General features: G+C 41.1%; 3 protein-coding genes across 6 annotated transcripts in view; 2 read left to right on the top strand and 1 right to left on the bottom strand.

Annotated features, from left to right (window-relative positions):
• Positions 1–5556, top strand: part of FRY (FRY microtubule binding protein) — a 159710-nt gene extending 154154 nt beyond the window's left edge. For all 4 annotated transcript variants that reach the window (XM_041416003.1, XM_041416004.1, XM_041416005.1 and 1 more), the window contains 3 exons: positions 1815–1925; positions 3348–3541; positions 4098–5556. In XM_041416003.1, coding sequence (XP_041271937.1) covers positions 1815–1925; positions 3348–3541; positions 4098–4356 — 564 coding nt within the window. In that variant the 3' untranslated portion in view covers positions 4357–5556. The remainder of the gene's footprint in view (positions 1–1814; positions 1926–3347; positions 3542–4097) is intronic.
• Positions 5557–6198: 642 nt separating this feature from the next.
• Positions 6199–8412, bottom strand: ZAR1L (zygote arrest 1 like). Its single transcript, XM_041416079.1, is given in 5 exon segments — positions 6199–6531; positions 6933–7007; positions 7152–7244; positions 7640–8201; positions 8294–8412. Coding segments are annotated over 5 exon segments (993 nt in total). The 3' UTR covers positions 6199–6387.
• Positions 8413–11262: 2850 nt separating this feature from the next.
• Positions 11263–16833, top strand: part of BRCA2 (BRCA2 DNA repair associated) — a 34083-nt gene continuing 28512 nt past the window's right edge. Inside the window, exons 1-6 of the mRNA XM_041416111.1 lie at positions 11263–11341; positions 11964–12212; positions 14125–14230; positions 15024–15076; positions 15180–15220; positions 15319–15430. Coding sequence (XP_041272045.1) covers positions 11263–11341; positions 11964–12212; positions 14125–14230; positions 15024–15076; positions 15180–15220; positions 15319–15430 — 640 coding nt within the window. The remainder of the gene's footprint in view (positions 11342–11963; positions 12213–14124; positions 14231–15023; positions 15077–15179; positions 15221–15318; positions 15431–16833) is intronic.

The following is a 16833-nucleotide window of genomic DNA, read 5'->3' as shown; positions in this document are numbered from 1 at the left end:
TGATGGGTAGTTGGTGTCCACCGCACCCTGATGAAAAATGATGAAATTTGCTTTTGACCTTAGCCCCTCAGCCTTGTGAGGCTGGTACAGAAATTTGGGGAACTGGAACACTAAAGTGTGGTTCTAATTTTGGCTGATTAATAAAAAATGTGGCACTTAAATGTTCAGTCATAAGTAAATAAAACACTTCAGTCAAATTAACATTTATAATGTACTTAAAGTACTTTCTATTAGTGTTTGTGCTGACATTTGCACAGTCCCAAATTCAGGAAAGAGCTGCAGCACATGCTGGTAACTAAGCATGTATGAAGTGCTTTAAAGAAGAAAATGTGAATAGCTTCTTCTTTTCTGCCAATTTTGGCATGAAACTCTGCTTTAGTTCCTCCAAACAGATGGAAATATCACTGAGCCCACCCTTGGTCACGGTGTCTGTTACCGTAGGCAAATCAAATATGGTTGGAAGTCTGTAAGGCTTTCCTGCCAAAGGGTCAGTACAAGGTCAGGACTTGTACTTGCAGGATTTTCACTTTTTATATAATTAGCCAAAGATTAAATATTCCTCCCTTTTTCACCATGATCCTACTGTGGAACTATGAGATTGCCCTCCTGTTAGGCACAAGAATACCAGGAACCATAAGCATATTCACTTGACTGATGGAGAAGGAAGACTTGCACACCAGATGATGAACAACAAGTCTCAAAAGTTTATTGGATAGGCACACACATTTATAGCAGTGTTAATAAGGCTAATGCATATTGCAAAAATTGAGCTCATCATTGGTTAGTCATTTATCAGTCAACTACGTCTACGTTTACATTCTTGTGTTCACCTTGTTATGGTTTCTACTATCGTTCCTTCATTCTTGCTAGCTAACGAGCTTCTCCCACAACTTCAAGTTTCGGCAAGGGCACAGTGACCTTGCCGCTGTTATCTTCGTCTCCTTCTTGCTTCCAGCATGATCTTTGTTAGCTAGCTAACTATCTACAAAATCCTCTACATTTCTCCTGTTTGTATCTCAGGCAGATTAATCTGGCTGTGGCCCTTATCCAGGTGCCAGCTTGCTACAAAGCTCTCAACCCTTGACCTCTCTGGCAGCTGTGCCCATCACCCATTATTTAAATGTGTCTGACATCTTTTATGTCATGCTGCACTTTACAATGGAAGAAACAAGTGAATATTCATAGAGCAGTATCTACGTAATCTGGGACAATACTTCATAGAAGCTAAACACCCTCTTACACCTTAAACTCCATCCATCTGTTGTATAGTTTGTTTAAGATGGTGGAAAATCCATGAGCAGTGTTTTAAGTTCCAGGGCTGGCATTTCCTCCTTCTCACTCCCAGATGAATTTATCACCTCTGTTTCTCTCCCCTCAGAGGAGCAGGCAGGAGCTTTGACCATCTTGGGCAACTGTTTCACGGCTTCTCTCTTAGATTTCCATCCCTTAGAAGAGCTCTTTGACCTTATCTGAAATTTGGGAGTTTCATGTTCTATGCAGGGAAGTCACTTCCCCTATATTCTGTCTCTGCTTTCCAGCTGCAAACTGGAGACAGTGAAGCTAACCCAAACAGAATATTTTGAGGCTGATGCTGACATGTGCTACGTGAAAGCTAGCTGTCATAATTTTATTTTCAATGTCATATATGACTTAGCTGCAGAAGAAAAATCATTACTTATTTTCTGTAATAGTATATGCTCATACTTCAGTAAAATAATGTTTTTGAGAACAATCTCAATGTGTTTTGTTATCAAAAATTATCTAAATTCACTAATATTTATTAATTATTTCTTCTCCTACAAATCTTTCTTTAGCAATTGGAACTCTGTCAGAGATTATATAAACTGCACTTCCAGCTGCTGTTGCTTTTTCAGTCCTACTGTAAACTTATTGGACAAGTGCACGAAGTGAGTTCTATGCCAGAGGTATGTAACAAAGTCCCATGCTGAAAATTCCACTTTATTTTCATGTTCTTATTTTTCCTTTCTCTGGACTTAACAAGGATCCCACTATTTCACACTGACTATAAATCTGCAGGCATACATAATCAACTAAATACCTTGATGTCCTGCATTTTTAATTCTGTAATGTTTACAAACGTTTTTCTTTAAATATTTTGACATGGCACACTCTCTTTTGACCCAAACGGCTTTTTGTTTTTAGATAAATCCATTAATCTTACTTCAAAAAAATTCACAAGAACATTACTGTTAGTCACGTTTATTTTCAGCAGTTGCTTAAAATATGTAATACTTTGAAACGTCTTTGAGGTGGTCACTTTAAGCTGAATGATTATCATTTAAGGAAAGATTTAACTTACCATTCCAAAAATGTATATATTTTAAACTATTGAGGAGAAGAAGTTGTTGTTGTAGTCTGCTTTGTAAAATAAAATTTGAAGGTATTACATGTATTTTATGACATATTCTAGTAGTTTAGATATGGCCTATAAAAAGAAATTGTTTTATCAGATGTGCTGTCAGAGTAAAAAGAGTTTGAATATTTATTGTATCTTAAGGACACAATCAATTGTATGTTGTGAAGGCTGCTCACATTGTGACTGGGCTGTTCACTTTTAAGAGAAGACGGGACAATAGGCATCTACTACTACTAGAGCAGTATAAGTTTTAAAAATATTTTTTATTTCTTATAATTGATTTCTGTAAGTGTTTTTCACAGTTACAACTTTGCTAAATTGTTATAAATAATGCACTCCATGGAACTGGGAAACAATTGTACAAATAGCTATTTCACCATGACATTTGCATTTTTTGCTGGAGACGTAAGCTATTACTTGAAGAAAATTCCATTGTCAGTTCATGTGACAATGGTTATTTTTAACATGTAGGAGCATGAAAAAGTAGATCCTTGGAAATTATTAACTTACTAATTATTTACAAATCTTGTGCCATATTAACTTTTCAGCCTGAGAAATGGTTATACATTTCTTCTCCATCTGTTAATCCTGTCAGATGCTGCATGTGTTTTGTAAATACATATCAACATCTTGCTAGGAGAAATACCTGTTTTCTTCAGCTCTTCCACTATGATGTGAAAAAAGTAGCAAGGGTGAAAAACAAAAGCTTGTTTAGATATGCTCCTGCATTTTAGCAAGCCAAAACTACAGCATAATGTTAAAGGATGCACAAAGGTAAACAGAAAACAAATCTGTAGTTTGCTTTTTCTCTGTATTGTACAGAGATCAAGAAATGTCCTTGTATTAAACTGGGGTCTTTTCCATAATGTGTACATCCAGTGTAGTAGTAAGGACAAACTTGAAGTATCTACTCCATGTGGGGCTTGTGGAGAATGAAAATACTCATCTCTTATTTTTCTCCTTGGAACAGCTGTTAAATATGTCAAGAGAACTGAGTGAGCTGAAGAAAAATCTGAAGGATGCTACTGCGGCAATCGCAGCTGAGCCTCTGACAACCGAATCTGAGCCCTCATTCAACTCTACTGAAGCAGCTATTCAGTCCATGCTGGAGTGTTTGAAAAACAATGAACTTGTTAAAGCTGTCAGACAAATAAGAGAATGCAGGCAAGTTTTGCTACATGGTTCATATTAGACTTTCATGTTATTAGAAAAGTATGCATTTATTATCTTCCTAACTAAAAGTAATGCACAGGATCAGCGTAATTAATTAATTGTTTCAACAAGGAACATGGGGGCATTGATACTGGCTTTTGGGGAGGTGTGCCACAAGTAACTATCAAACATATGCTTGCAACAATTAAGATGTTTAATTACATTCTGTAGATCAAAAGGCCTGTGAGGCTCTTAAGAATCTTTATTGAGTTAATTCCTTACAGGTGCGTGTCACTGGCATGAGCTAACATTCAGCCCAGTTTCACTGACACCTATTTGAATGAGATTTCTTAAGCATTTTTTTAGATAATGGAAATTGCACTTTTATGTGTATTCAGTGCCTGATACCAGCATATGAGTAATAAATGAGTGGTGTAAAACAGTGAGTTGCTTTAGGCTTATAAGCATGTGCAAGTCCATTCTTCTTTTATAGTTCTCTGTCACATAGCTCTTCTCTCTGCTAATAAACCCATAATGAAATGCCTGTTCTTTTCCTATTTCTTTGCAGGATTTTGTGGCCCAACGATATCTTTGGAAGCAGCTCTGATGATGAAGTCCAGACACTACTGAATATTTACTTCCGCCACCAAACCCTGGGTCAGACAGGCACCTATGCACTGGTGGGCTCCAACCAGAGCCTGACTGAAATCTGCACCAAATTAATGGAGCTGAACATAGAGATCCGCGACATGATTCGCAGAGCTCAGAGCTACCGGGTCATCAGTACTTTTCTTCCAGACTCCAGCGTTTCCGGCACAAGTCTCTGACAGGACCCTTGGGCCCCCTTTCAAGCTGGGAGTGCTGCCCTGTGGGAGTGAGGTGGCTCAATGTCTTCTCAGCCTTACAAAGGTTTGGTCAAACTGTACTCGCTCTTGTTACATTTAGGATTTCCTCTAAAAAGCGATGGGCTGAACTTCAAACACATAGCAATACTGTAAGGACAGAGGTAGCATAGAGCATCTGGGACAGCATCCTTTGTTCTGTGTTGCACAAAAACCAGTTAGCATTTCACTAAGCAACTGCAACTCACTACTGAAGAAGTGACTTCCATTGCATACCAAAGCCTACTACACTGAACAATACTTCCTTTATAGCAAATTAATTTTTGGTTGGCAAAAGTGCAATGTTTCCTTCACAAAATAGTATTTTTTGTTAAAAAACAAACCTTGTACATTTTTTCCTTTTTTTTTTCCTATTTAGTTGAGTGAAAGATGGGCAGAATGAAGCTGGCCACGGAATCTCACAAACTTGTTGGTCAAAAGCTGAGAGCCTGTGTATATGAAACAGACTGTAAACAGACTACAATTTAATGTACACTGTAATTGGAATATGATTACTGTATCTTAAAACAATGAGCTGCTATGAAGTACATTTCCTAATGTTACTAGGCTACTGTCTCTGAAGGTACTGGATCATATTGTAGAGGTCTGTTCTTAGGCCCCCCCAAGGATCATGAAAGGTCTTGATAGATTTTTTTTTTTTTTTTATTAAGGACCTTGGCTGCTTTTTACTAGAGGTTTGCTTTTATGAATATATTTATACTATTAAAGGATGGTTGATCTAATTTAACTTGCCATTTTGTAGGAGAAAGTTCCATCATAGAGTCAAATCTTTTGAACTGTTAAGCATGCATATTTTTATTTAATATAAATTTTGAGTATAAAAAGTAAAAATATTAACGTGAAATGCAAGTTCTCATGTTAAATTTCTTCAAAGAGAGGTCTTATTTTATTTGTAATGTATATATGAAAGTCATGATTATATAGTTTTTTTCTTACATTTAACTGCTGTCCAGTGTTAAATGTATGCATGTAAATCTGTTGCACATCTGAGACACTTTTATTCTGACAACTATGTAACTTATTCACACTGTAAATACACTTAACTGTTTTTGTGAAGTAACTTTGAAATTTGGATCAGTACATCCATTTAACTAAAGTATAAAAGTCATATATGGTCACAACACAGTATGTGCTTGTTGTGAAAATTGTATTCTTGTCTGAATCAGTACAGTTGCACATGGTATCCGTGATCAGCAGCCCCCCAAAAGATACCAGTCTCCTGGTTTATGCTGAAACCATTCATAGAAAATAGTGAGAAATGTAACTACAGCCTGACAAAAAGATCCTCACAATGGAGCGTGGAAGACTACAACAGCAAAAATAGTTTCACTGGTCTGTGAAAGCCTCTGAACTTCCTTCTTCCCTAAAGAGTGTTTTTTAAACTGGCACAGATAGTGCCAGCCAAAAGGGTTTCCCCTCCTCCTTTCAAACATGGGCAACTTACACCCTTTTCCCCACCTATTTTACAGCCATAGTCTTGTTCTGGCACATAGTCTTTGATTACCAAGCAGCTGTGGTTTTTATATATGCAGTTGACAGAGGCAGGGGGAAGACACATTTGCATTTACACCAGACTCTATGCTCCAGAACATTTGCATCGTCCACCCTAGTTCAGTTTGAGTGACTGAAGGAAAAACTTGCTATTGTAGCTTGAATGTTAGCATTCCCTGAAGACTTCAAAAAAAGTCTATATTTAGGAAATCAAATGGGTTGCTTCCTTACAGATCTACTTTCCTCTTTCAGCAAAGGAGACAAACTAAGGGGGTATCAAACTAGTGCAGACTTTTATTGAACTTCATTTACAGCCTATATACAGTGAAATTACATACTTTAAGTTATTATACTTTACAATAACACCAAAGTCTTCATCCATTATCCAATGCCAGGTCAAAAGCCTTAAGTCAAAACATTGCAATAGACAAAGTGCAAAGCACAAAACACAAAACGGGGCATGGATCAGACAACATATTTGAAGCTGTAAGTGCTATCACAGGACAGCCTTTTGCCCTTGCAGCGGCCACAGAGTTCTTGGCGATGAGGTCTCTTGAGATCAATATGTCTCTTCCTCTGAGGGCAAGAGCAACGAGTCTTGGAACAGAGCTTAAGAAACAAAGACACGTTAGATGTAGTAGATGAAAGAGGATGCACTTCATGTTAGACTAACCTTTGGTTTTCCTTAATAACAGCAACATATTGGGGCTGATATACTTGGGAACTCTTGTGGTAAAAAAACCCTGTGGATTTAAGGTGTAAGAGCTTTCTATCCTAGAAGCACAAAACCCTACTATACATGCAGCAAGCCATAATGTTCTACGAGAACTCTTCAGGTGAGCCATCCATGGGAGGAGGGAGGCCCACCCCAAGACACATTTCCCAAATAACATTTCCTAGAGTTTTGATGAAATAAATTTTTCTTCCAGATAAAGTCAGTATCAAACTCAACAATAGAAATAGTGTATGTGATAACATCTGACAGTCTTAATTGAGTACAGTTAACTTACCTGGCACTGGATGGTTTCCACTCGATAGGGATTGAAGCCCTTTTGGCATTTGCGACAGAGCTGCTTGAAGTACACCTGAAAAAAAGGCAAGTTCTGTTAGTATAGAGACTTATTCAAGGTGTTCTATACAGGCACCTAAGTTTGTGCCAAAACATCTGATTTGTCAGAGACTTTATGCCATTCTTACAAGTCTCAGGAGAAAAATTACTTGTTAACTACCTTGTTGCTTCCAGAAATGCACCACACATAAGCACTCTCCCATCTGGTCTTGCAGTCTTTGCAGTGGAAATAGCCATACTTCTGCTCCAAGAACTGCAGAGACAGAGTTCACTGAGCATCCTCAAGCAGCCTGAGAGCATCCAGCCCCAGGATACTACTCCCCAAGGATGGTGAGACACTGAAAAAGGTTGCCCAGAAAGCCATATGGAAATATTTGAAGCCGTAGTGAATGGGGCTCTGATCAACAGAGTCTAGTGGGTAGCATCCCTACCCACGGAAGGGAGGTTGAACTGGATGATCTTTAAGGTCCCTTCTATCCCATTCTACCATGCTTTGATCCACACATGTGGGTTTTCACAGGCTGGAGGCTCTTCTGCTCTAGGTGAGACAGAGTCAGCCCGGGGCAGGACAGGGACCACAATGCTGCTCATAAGGTGATTTCTGGCCTCCCTGCTTGAGGGTTCGCCCCCCGCCCCATCCCGGCGCACCTGGAAGGCACCTCTCTGCCTAGGAGCCGCGGTCTCCTCCCGCCGCGTCCCCACCGGCTCCTGGCGCGGCGGCAGCGCGGCCCCCGCCGGGCCCTGCTGCTGCTCCTCGCCGCCGTCCGCCGTCGGGGTCTCCTCGGCCGGGGCTGCCTTCTCCGGGAGCGGCGCGGTGCTGAGCGGCGCGAAGAGGCAGCGCTCGGGCGCGGGTGAGTAGAGGGCGAGGCGGCCCGGGGCGCGCCGGCCCGCGGGGCTGAAGGCGCGGGCGGGCGGCAGCGTGCGCGGCCCCAGCGAGCACTGCACGGCCACGTCGGCCCGCAGGCTCACCTGCACCGCCGCGTCCTTCGTGCTGGCCCGGGGCGGCTGCGGCGCCAGCGCGGGGCCCACCTGCGACAGCAGCGCCTGGAGCTGCGCCCGCCGGTAGCTGTCCCGGTAGTCGGAGGGCAGCGGCGAGAAGGGCCTCCCGAGGAAGGGGCTGATGCTGCCACTCTTGCTCTGCTTCCAGCTGGGCTGCTTGGCCACAGCGTTCCAGCCGTGGCCGGACGCGGGGCTGCTCCTGAAGTTCTGGCTCTTGCAGAAGGGGGAATAGACAAAGCTATCCATGATTATCGCCGCTGAAGAGTTAGCTCTGCCTGTCTCCCTGCCCTGCTTTTATCTTACCTGGGGAGCTAATGGTGCTAATTGATGGGGAAAGGTGGGGGCTGTGGGGCTGATGGCAAGGGAAGGCCGGCCTGCCTGCCTTCCTTCTCTGCCAGACTCCAATGATGGAGAGATGTCATTCAGCCACAGCTGGGAAAACCATGGCCTGCGGAGCGAGGAGAAGCCTGCTTGCTCACAGTTCCTTCTGCTCATGGTCTTAAAAGAAGGAAAAGGGGCTTTGGGAAACTAACAAAACTGGGTGTCCCCCGAAGAGCTGAGCGAAGAATTCAGGCAATTACATCTCTGAAAAGAAGTCTTTACCAATATTAAAAGGTCAGAGCATCCCTATTCTTCATTACTTGGGGATTATCTAGCTGGAACATTTTCTGTCAACTGAACCGCTTTAGGAGAAGATGGAATATATGCCTGTATACAAAGTGAAGTAAGGGAAAGCAGTGGCTTAATATCTGCATATGTATGAATATATATATATATCTGTATCTATATGAAATAAGTGTTAATAATACAAGCAAGTAGTAAAAGCATGTGCATATTAGACTAATAGTCCTTCTTCCATAATTACATCACTTAGTTCAATTTTAAGGTAATACAGTTAAAATAATGTAAATCATCCAAGCTATGTATGTAACCCTTAAATCCCTGGAACTGCAGTGATGTGAAATCCTTTCTTTGTATGACTCCTCACCATCTTTATAAATGCATTGCTTTGTAAAATTCAATGGGCCAGCAAGAGAGAGGCTAGGGAAGACCTGAAAGGGTGATGTCTTTAAATGTTCACAGTGTATCTGACACTTTCCAGTGTCTGAGATAAATCAGTGAGAAACAGCATTTTTACAGGGCACAAAGAGGTTAAGATTCATGAAACATCCATCATAATTAAAAGAAACATATCTCAAGGCTCCACATTGTGCTTGGGTTTTCAAAACACTGTCGGTATCAAAGCACAAACAGGGTATTGATGTAGCCAAGTTAAAACTTAATGATTGCAATGTGGCTGCAAAAACAGTAAGTTTTTAAGGTGCTTTGGGAATGGGGATGGAAATCACATTGGAAACTACATGCCATCATTTAAACCAACAGTTTGAATTCCTCTAAAATGCTTTGGGAATAAAGTTACTGCAGCTCCCCAGAACACTGCAGAGTTAGAAGTTAAAGTTCCTTGTAAGGAGGATGAGGGGTATGGAAAATCATTGTAGGACAAGAAACTGATGAAAGTGACAGATGACTAAGCAGGTGATGTGATAGAAGTGCAACGTAAGGACTGGTGTGGAGAGACAGGAAGAAACCCCCTTATGGCACAAGAATAGATGAACATCCCACTAAAATGAAGACGGTAAACTCAAAGTTCGTGGTGGAGAGAGTGTTCCACACATTTTGAAGTTGTTCCATCACCAAAGCCAAGAATTTATTGAAGAGACAAAGCGGCAATGGACATGTATGTGGAGGATAGTAACATTCTCTTTATTAGAACAACATTTGGTCAACGATGGTCAACAACCAGTTCATGTGTCAAGGCCTACACCTGAGAAGCAGAGTCTGAGGCTTGCACAGTTCGCTTGCCCACAGCCCTGCCGCCGGGAGCCTTCCAGAGCCCTTTCCCGAGGGGTCGGTGTTAGCTGCTGTTGCCCAGCAACGCGGGCCATGTCAGCAGTGGATGTGGTACTTCATCCCCTCGCCTCTACACGAGTGAAGCTGCTGGCGGCCATCCGGGCTCAGGGCACGCACCCTTTCTGTTCTGTGCGTAGTCAGCCACGGCGGAACAGCCCTTGCGGCGGGCACCACGCGTCCCCCGGCCGCAATGCCGGGCCCCGCGCAGGGCAGGCCGGCGCGGCCGAGGCGGGGCCGCTTCGCCGCCTCCTTGCCGGGAGGCGGCTGCGGCGGAGGGCGGATGCTCCCGTTGCGCAGGCGCGGGGCTGCGTTGGCGCCAAGCTTCGAACGGGGCGGCCGGGCTGGGGGTCTGCGCTGCCCCCTCATCCCCCGCCGCTTTCCTGCGCGCCCTGCCCCGCTGCCCTGCGTGAGGCGATGCTGCGGCCGCTGCCCCGCCCGAGGCGCCGCCGGCAGGTAACGGCCCCGCGTGTGGCTCGGCCCTGCCCCGGGGCTGCGGTGTGCCCTGGGGGTGTCACTGCCGCCCCTCGGGCGTCCCTCCCTCTCCTCGCAGCCCGCCGGGGGTCCGCAGTCCCCGGGTGTGACGCGGTGAGGGGAAGGGGGGTTTGGGCCCGTCCCCGGAGACCCCGCGGTGACCCGGCGGGGCTGCACAGGCCGCGCTCCGTGCGCGGTCATTGCCCCGGAGGAGCTTCCCCTCACGGAAAGCAGCGCGGACTGGTCAAATCGCACTTTTTAAAATGTGCTTCTGAGACAGTGTTGGGTTCCTCGGTGTTCTGTCTTAATGCAGCCCGTAGCCTATTTTAAAGCGCCCGTTTTTCCTATGGTTTTGGTAAGGCAGCGTAACACGGCCGTCATGTGGGAAACGGGGTTTACTGTGGAAGGCATAGATGTGTTAAACGGTGAAGTCTCACTATGGGCTTATTATACATGTTTTTTTAATAGAATCGTGAAACTGGCAGTGTCTGCTCCACTTGAAAGCAACTTTGAATCAAATTCTTGACATGTAAGTTGTAGAGGTTGTTAGAGTATATATGTGGTAATACATATTTCATCCTAACACGTTGTAGTGAGTGTGAGGTTTTGATTTGTGTTTAAAATACCTCAGAAGTGTCCTGTCCATTCCATCGTGTCGTGTGTTTGCTGAGCGTCTTCATTATCTCCAGTATAGTTCCCTATGCTCTTGTCTGTTGTTTTCCCACCATGTTCATCATTGTGGTGTTTGACTGTTCACATCATAGTCAAAGCTAAACAGGCTGGGCTGTGGCACACCACAAAATGCAGGAAAGCCAGCCAAAGATATTCAAACAGCAGTGTATGAAAATGTTTTATTTCTTCTCAGGCTTTTCAACTGTTCCAGTAATGTCATGAATAAGAAAATGGCTTGCAAACCTGAGGAAAGACCAACTTTCTTTGAAATATTTAAGGCACACTGCAGTGAATCAGGTACAACTTATGTAAAGTAAATAATTCTTATTAGGATTGCTTTCTGGGCGCCAATATTTTATACATATTTGCTGTATGTTTCACACGAAAACTTTATGCAAGGTGTTAGCTGCTGTTCCTGCCCCAAACCTGTATTTCCTAATACCTAGATTTCTTCCAGTTTTTGTTTGTATTTTTTATCCATCATATATGCTTAGTTACTTTTTGTACTTGCTTTTTTACAGTTGTCACCTCTATACAAACCCACATGTAGACCAAGCTTAGTCTTTTCCTAGAGACACCTGTGGTAGTTAGTAATTTTAAAAGGAACTTGTTTAACTTGCCACTCTGAGCAAAACAAGAGAAACTAAAAGCCAGAGCATACTTGTGGTTTTAAACAAAGTGGATATTTTTCTGGACCTTTGGTTATTTTGTTAATGGTCAGAGAATCTGGGCAGACATCCCTTTATGTTCTGTGGTTATGAGAGTTCAAAGCCATCTAGAAGCAAGCAAACCAGAAGTATGGCAGTGGAAGGAGCGATGTGTTTTGCTGTTAGCATTTAAATGCCTGGTGTGTTTTCGCATCCTCCATGGAGGAACCTTTTTCCTTTTCATGTGGTTTTCTGTATGTTTTCCTTCGTAGATTTAGGGCCTATCAGTCTTAATTGGTTTGAAGAACTCAGTGCAGAAGCACCCCCGTATGAGCCCAAATCCTTCGGAGAGGCTGATGGGCCCTCTGGCTGGCTTGATCAAACAGCTTTTAAAACTCCAAGGACAAAACCCTCTGCGTACAGTCAGCTGGCATCAACCCCACTGCTCTTTAAAGAACAAAATGCAATATTGCCACATTCTTCTCCTGAAAAAGAGCCAGATCAGAAAAAAACAGGAGCGAGTGAGTAACTTTTTTTTTCAACCTTCTGTTGCAGCTGATGATCATTAATGTAATAGATAATGCTACTGCAGGAACTGTGGGACTAAAAAGCTTATTTTAATAGTCTTCTGAAGATCATCTATGAAAATGCAGAATTAATCTTAATAGTGGGTTCAGGTTGTGATAAACTGGTAATATATAAGCAAAATTCCCTGTATAAAAGATACTATTGTGGTCCAAGCATTCTAAATACTGTTGATATGAGGGAATATGAACGTAGTATAACCTGTTGACTGCAAATCAAAATTAATTTTTTTAGCAGTCTAGTTTTTTTATGCAGAAGTTTTGAAGCTTTTAAAGGGACAGAATCCTTTATCATGATGAAGTGTGAGGCAATATGTAGGGCACTCCTTAACCTTTCTTGAAAAGTTTTAGAAGCACCATGTCTTTGAGTTACTAAGATTATAAATTATAGAAAAACCTACATTTTTCCATTTGGAAAGAAAAAAAAAAAGAATTTTGTGAGGTATTTCTCATACATTATTTCCAAATCCCACGTACATCATGGGAGTACATGCCACTCTGCTCCTTTCTTCCTTGGACAGCAGGAAGAATCTTTTCTATAGAGAATGTATGCAACATTGTCTGTAAGAATCTCTTCTATGGAAGAGTATTTAACCCCATTCCTGAAGTATGTGATTGGTACATCTGCTGTGTCTGTGTCCTTCTGATAAGCTTTTCTAACCAGGTTACAGACAAACACAAGACTCCCTTGTTACCAGAATTGTTCTTAGATCCTGTGCAAATTCTGTGAAGGGTTAAAGCTGTGCTGCAGTTCAAGTATACTTTATAACACTACTTCCATGGAATACTGTAACTCTCTTTGTTTTTCTGAAGTTCACTGCTCAACTTCTGCTGAGAACATATTTCTTCTAAGTGTAGCTATTTGTATTTACAGTGTTAAGTCCCTAGGGAATTCCTGGTTTCAGGAATTTCATTTGGCAGTTTCATAAATGGCAAAGAAAGGAACCTTATGATTGTTTATTTCAAAATGGACCGTTTTGGTCTGCATATGTGCAAAGTTCATGTATGATTGCTTGAAGTATTCTGTTTTCTTGGTTAGAACCAAATGGCTCTTGTGAAAACAAGAGCCTGGATGGGAGCGGATGGATTTCATACCTCGTATGGTACTAGGATGCACCTGTGCTGTGCATATGAACTCAGGAACTCAGAAGCAGAGAGAAATGCACAAACTAAAGTGTAATTTCTGATACTAAGGCTGTTTGGAATTAAGGCTGTTTGGAAACTTCAGAGTAGAAATTCCTGTTAGTAATTGACTGTCCATGTAAGGGTCTTACTGTGCATAGGATTCTGATGCTTTAGTGGGAACATTGTCTTTTGCCCAGAGATGCTTTGCAAATAAATAGATACTGCTGACAGTGACAGTGACTCCAACAACAGTTCTGGAAATAATTTTTGCTTTTTGCTGCTTATTTGAATCAATAAGTGTATGGCTTAGTAAATTTGAGGGGAAGCTGCACAAACCTGTGTTTGCATGTATTGTATTTTTGCTAAGAATGACTTGTGCAATGACAAGAAAGGCACAATGCAGTACATTAAAACTGAAATGGAATGGAATACATGACTTGATTAATAGCAAGTGAATAAAGCGACACAATGAGGGGTCTTCTTGGCTGTGCATTTGAAACATGCTTAGCATTGTTTGGATATAAAATTTGAACGTATTTAAAATACTAGAATAGAAATTTGGATTGGGTTGTGGGGTTTTTTTGTTTGGTTTTGGGTTTTGTTGTTGTTATTATTTTGGTTTGGTTTTGTTTGATTTTTTTGAAAGCTTAGCTTTAAACTTCAAATTGAAACTGTTACCTGGAGTTCTGCAAAGTTGTGCTGATTATTATATTCTATGTTGTAGATAGAGAGAATTTGACAAGCCCAAGTAACACAAGAAGAAAAATAGACCAAGAAAATGAAATACTTGCTTCACCTCCTGGTACCTTCCACTACTGTCTCACTGCTAGGTATGCTAAATATGTCAACACAAATAGAAAATAAGCTGGACCTTAAGCAGAAAGCAATATTTAACCCACCATATTTGACTGTTGAACTTCAAGAGGACTGAATAATCTTGTATGTCTGATATGTTTATGATACTTGTAGGTTGCAAAGTGAATTGAAAATAAAACACTAGCTAAATTCGAAAATGTCCTTGCTTTCAGGTGATTGTTCTTTCTATTTTTCTGCTCTTTCACAGCTGGAATACAATATTTTTTAATATTATTTCAGCTTTCCAAGTCCAAACATCCAAAGAAAGAATAGTAGTGATGCATCATGTGCTTCTCAAGTAGTAAATCTATTTGTAATATTTACTGAGATTTTTTTTAATAATAGTCTTGAATTTTATAGACTTAATGTCTGTATTTCAGATAAATTTTATCAAAGTACTTGTGTTGGTTATAGGAAGAGTTAAACTAATTATTTAATTGCAGTCAGTTAAGCCAATTTCCCTAGTTTCATACAGCCTATTATAACATGCGTGGTTACAATGGCATTTATTACTTGTCAGACAAATCATCACTGAAAATTAAAATATTTCCTGAAAGAAATATTTTACAGTTTATAGGAGACTTATGGTAACGTTTAAAATGTTGACTGATGGTTAGGAGGAATCTATGTTTCATCTAGTCAGGGATTAACCATGGTGCAAAGAAAAGAAATAATGGAGATGGTAATATATGTAATGTTTGAAATATTCAATTATTTTAAGAAATTGAGACACTACATTAATATTATGGCTTTAATTTTCTTTTGCAGTCCAGCTATTTTAAGGAATACTTACAGAACACCTCAGAGAAATAATATCCCTGGTTTGTATCTTCACTTTTTGGTTCTACAAAATATTTTATATCTAGATAAAAATCTGCAATTTTTAGTTGCTGTTTCATGTCCCTTCTACATAATGTTTTTCAGGTCCATATGGAAGCTTGTTTTGCACACCAAAACTTTCAGAGGTACTGATTTTATTAATGCATTTTGTTTCCTTTTCCTGAGTTGTACATGTAGAATTTGGCATAGAAATTATATATATGATTGTTAAATGTATTTCTAGGTCAGAACTCCAAAATGTATTTCTGAAAGTCTGGGAGCAGAAGTGGATCCAGATATGTCCTGGTCAAGTTCTTTAGCCACACCTCCTACCCTTGGTGAAACTGTGATAATAGGTATTTCTAAAAATGAGCAATTGCTAAGGGTTTAAAACTTCCAGTTTTGATGCTGGAAGTTTACTCAGTATGAGCTCTTTGGTTTTTTAACTAAAAAAAGACAGAATTCTTACAGTGATTTTTGGTGGGTGCCTTTAGATAATGCAGCCCTACACAGGAAACTTTTCAGAAGTTTTCCTTTGTCTGAGGGGTTAGAGAATGTAAATTTAGAAATAACATAGCAAAGCATACAGAGAGGATTAGATATGTTTGCTTTGCCCTATCACATCGCTAGGAGCTGTTGGGCTCAGTTAAATGGGTTTGTTTATAAAGTGTAAGAAGGTGGCCTGCTGAGTTAACCTCCCAGCAGCAGTGTTGTGTTCAGCATTTTAACCATTCTCACTGTGCCTGCCATCGTGATCAATCCAATGACATGGACTGGGATACTCCTCCAATTTATACCCGAGCTCCTGGGCTCATATTTCCTGGGTTGTTTGGACGGGGCAATTCCTGGAGCTCATTTACTGCACAGCTGCATAAACAGCTGTGTCAGCAGAGCTGTGAATGAGAACGAGTGGGTGATAATTGCTTCAGTGGTAGCTAACAGTAATGATAAACATCAAGCCTCGACCTAAGGTGTTGGTGAAAGTGAGATTTCATTAGCATATGATAAGCAATGTGAAGTTTGACTGTATGATTTGTTGATGAAAATTCATGAGGAAATGGGAAGACCTGGATGTGTTTCCTTAGCTTCTGATATTGCTCTTTTTCATGTTGTTAAACTACCGCTGTATAGAGCATATAAAGCATATTAAGAATGAGTCCTAGGACTGGGAATTTCTTTTGGGATTTAGGGGATGGTCAAGGCTATTGAGCTGTGCCATTTTGGTGTTCTTTGGTCCAGAAAGGTGTGAGCTGAAAAGAAGGGCTGGGGGAAGTATCCATACCTTAATGATGATGTTCTGGGAGATGAGCTGTGGTTTGAGCTCTCATTCTCCCATGTCTTGGATAAGCCTAGTATTTTATAATAGTGATATTATACTCTTTGCCTTCTGACACCTGTGGAAAGAAAGGGCTGCTACACAGAACCTAGATGTTGTGTCTGTGAAGCATTTTAATATACGCTCTTCAGGCATTTTAAAAATAGGGTTCACTTTCTCCTTTTGTAACAAAAGTGAAGATAGTACTGCTGTTTTGGGAGGAAGTGGGAAAAAAACCCCAAATTCCTGAAAGGCTTGAAGATCTCATCCAGATCTTTGGACAGAAGAAAATGGGAAATAGTGCCTTGAATAACTGCTTGAAAGGGGAATGGCAGTGCTCTTTCTAGGTGGTAACTGGAAACATAGCAGAAATCATAACCTGTGATTTGTGGTGGTTTGTGCTGTTACAAAAGTGCCTTTGTACACTGTCCTTCATCCTCATCT

The sequence above is a fragment of the Onychostruthus taczanowskii genome, unplaced genomic scaffold, assembly GCF_017590055.1.
Source record: "Onychostruthus taczanowskii isolate IOZ18803 unplaced genomic scaffold, ASM1759005v1 scaffold50, whole genome shotgun sequence".
NCBI classification, from domain to species: domain Eukaryota; kingdom Metazoa; phylum Chordata; class Aves; order Passeriformes; family Passeridae; genus Onychostruthus; species Onychostruthus taczanowskii.
This window is presented reverse-complemented; position numbering and strand designations above follow the sequence as displayed.